The sequence below is a fragment of the Aplysia californica genome, unplaced genomic scaffold (genome assembly GCF_000002075.1).
Source record: "Aplysia californica isolate F4 #8 unplaced genomic scaffold, AplCal3.0 scaffold00014, whole genome shotgun sequence".
Classification (NCBI taxonomy): Eukaryota; Metazoa; Mollusca; class Gastropoda; order Aplysiida; family Aplysiidae; genus Aplysia; species Aplysia californica.
In genome coordinates, this window is record NW_004797284.1 from 1,784,076 (window position 1) to 1,787,386 (window position 3,311).

The window sequence follows — 3,311 nt, forward strand, 5'->3', positions numbered from 1 at the left end:
ACCTTGAACTAACCCCCCCTCCCCGTCCGTCTGTTTCAGGGTTGGTCTGAGGTCTCTCGTGGAACAAGCCATCGGCACACAGTCCAAGGGAGCCGCTTCCTTGAGCGACGCCATCCAACAATCCAGTTAGTATGGCGCGAAATAAACGTGCCTAGTGGCCCCCGCGGCCTACCATACTTTCTACATTGCTACTAAACGCTCGAGAACTTTGAACTTTCTTTGCCACAGCTTTAAGCTAAATATTACCACAACTCTTCATTTGTATTTTGGCGCAGGATAAAACTGTCACTTCTGTCGAATCTGATAAATAATTCTTATGGTGTGGCTTAGGAAACTGCTCGAAAAAGACGCTTTGAAAACTGTGCAATTGTGATCTTTTTAAAGAAAATCAATGTAATAATTTCTGTCAATTATCAGTCTGTGTAAGCATTTATGTCGGAGCCTGATGGCTGCCTAACTCGGTGAAGCTTTTCGCTGCCCGCATTCTCCACTCGCATTGAATGTTCAAACCTCATTAAATCTTTGAAAAGAACAAAGCTCGTTCACTAGGATTTGTACGGTACGTTATGTTCACACTGACTGTTTGAGACTGTTCACTCGGGGGAGTACGGTAGCGAGAGGAAACTACTAAACATGGCCCCAGAATAGACAGGAAATGACGTAATGGGTGATGGTGTGGTCGGCTCTCCGTTGTTGTTTTTTTCCTCTTCACAAAGTCTGCTACTGCTCTTCGTTTGGTACCCACATTTCCATTGATAGCTATAATAATCATTAAGTCGCTTTCGTGCCTGTTTTTGCTTAAAACACGACTGCAATTGTCAGCACTCGGTCGTATTTACTACACTCTTGAATCCCAGGAGTTCTAATACCTCTCGTGGTTTTTACCTAGGCCGATTGTTAGATTGAGCAGAAAATGTTTCCCAATCACCATCTCTTTACCTCACTCATCAATAGGACTGAAAGAAAGGCATGGCTGACGTGTAGAACTTCTTGTTTCATTACGCCATCCATCCAGACGGTTGTGATTGCTGTAGTCTTCTGTCAATGAGAACCCCAGTACAGGTTTCCCACGTTGAACTGACAGTGTTTATCTATCGATCTATCTATCTGCTGAATCTTGATTGAACTCCATGCAACGAATCCACTAGTGTGCATATTGTAGATAATCTAGCTCTTGACTAAGCTCTTGTCGCGCCCTCGAGCAAACGCCTGTTCTTTGCGTTATGTTCTCCTCTACTCCACTGCTAAATGGATCCATGATGCGTGCTGAGCATGAAATACTTTTGTAGTAACAAATTGTAAAGCACTATATACTACTAACTAACCAATATGTTTGGTTTGAGAGAAAGAAAGAGAGAGAGAAAGAAAGACAGCGGGAGGTCGGTCGGCAGACAGGTAAGTAGCGCTCTCCTTCTCAGATAATGTTGCCTTCTTTCCGTCTTTGATTTCTGGAAATGACCCCATGTGATACTCCTGTTTCCTTCATTGTGTTTTGTCAACCACTTTGTCTGTTCGTTTTTACAGATTATTTTTTTTTACAAAAATCCCTTTACAGGAAAATTTACATACTTCTTTCTGTTTACATTTTACAACTCCTCTACCCATCATTTTAAGCTCTTTTGTTCCATTTGTTCCCGTCTTTCCTGCCCTGAATGGACTAGATAAGGGTGAACTTTTCCTATGGTCAGCTTCCCTCATGGCGTTTGATCAGTGAACAAATGATCACTCTCATCCTTCCTCATAATATCACACTCTGTTTTTTGGAGACATTTTCTGTTCAACATTTTTGGGGCACCGTAGTATTTTTTCAACTTCAAAAAGGCTATTCTAAATCAGCCACAATGCTACTTTATCAAGCCCTCTTTAAGAGCAAACCTGTTTAAGAGTGATCCTGATAATAGTAAACCTTTTGAGAATAAATGACAACCAAGAAGTAAGGAGAACTGTCCTCCTGTACCACATTGCAATGCCTGACGCTCCTACATCTCGTCCCGTTTAGATCACGTCCCACCCCACAACGTTAAGCCACCTCTTTCTTTTCCCTTACACTTTTCCCCTTTTTTAAAATACATTTTTGTAATTTTTTGCAAAATGGGGCACGTTGCGTCGTCCTGGGAAGGCTTGCCTTTTCCTGCGCGATAGCGACCTAATACTCTATGCTTTGTTTCTGTCTCGCGATTTCTATGAGATGCATTCGGAACAAGACGTATCTTTGTGCTTAGCTCCGTCTGTTTTTGCTTTCCTTTTTTTCTGTTTAAATTACACAATTTATTTACAGATTCTTATTTTTAATTTTTAAGCAATTTGCTGTGTTGCAGAGTAACAAAATAAAAAACGATATGCATCTTCACTGAACATGTTGACAATTTATTTGCTAAAAAAAGGTAGACCCATCCAGATTCCTTCAAAGAAAGACAAAGGAACTATGTCTAATCCAAGTTGTGTAGCTATATAAACACTTTGGGCAGAGTGAAAGAGTGTACTGAGAAGTGAAATGAACCAGTTAATAGACAAAAGGGTCACTTGTGAACACACACACTCAGTTCTAGATCAAGTTTAGTCTAATATCTCTACTCCCTGAGGGCTCCTACCATTATCTTTGTGATGACTCATTCATTGTGTGAGTGTCATTGTAGTGAAATCAGGCTCTTGTCAAAATAACGAAGTTCAAGAAATAGACATGTTTCTACCCCTTGAGCTGTTTTTATTGATTTTTAAAAAACTGTTTTATGTTCATTTAAAATCACATTTCTGTATGGATTTTACTCCCAAAAAAACTTTAATCAAAGGAACAAAAAGATTGTAAATTTGCAGTTTCCACGGACACTCAAGCTCTGGAAGTCACCAAACTTTACGGCCATTTTCTCGCTAAATTCACCCCTGACATCCCCAACCTCGTTTAATTGAAAATATCTCGGCTTCTATTTAAATAAAGGTGGATATTTTCCCCCCTAAAGCAAGACAAATGAACCAACGTTAAGATGCTACCAATAACTCGATAGATTAGATCGAGGTCCCTAAATTGACAAGCGCCTGATTCCACTGTGTCGAGACACATTTGGTTAGTGTGGTCTTTCCAGTTGTACAATGGCAGTACCACGGGAGATTTCTTACCTGTATTTTTATCTTGAAATCTTCACATGGTGGAAGCTCATACGGGGCGATGGGTATTTGACGGGTGCTCTGGTGTGGTTTGCTCTTTTTCCTGTCAAACATATATCGTCCTTATCTCCCTTCCTTCTATCCTATCAAACATTATTATATCGTCCTTATCCTCTCTCTCTCTCTCTCTCTCTCTCTCTCTCTCTCTC

General features: G+C 40.5%; 1 protein-coding gene across 1 annotated transcript in view; it reads left to right on the forward strand.

Moving 5' to 3' along the window:
* Nucleotides 1-34: 34 nt before the first annotated feature.
* The window catches only part of LOC100533447 (cytoplasmic intermediate filament protein A), a gene marked incomplete at its 5' end in the record, with an annotated part of 16,651 nt that continues 13,374 nt past the window's right edge, over nucleotides 35-3,311 (forward strand). Inside the window, 1 exon segment of the mRNA NM_001204724.1 lies at nucleotides 35-124. Coding sequence (NP_001191653.1) covers nucleotides 35-124 — 90 coding nt within the window.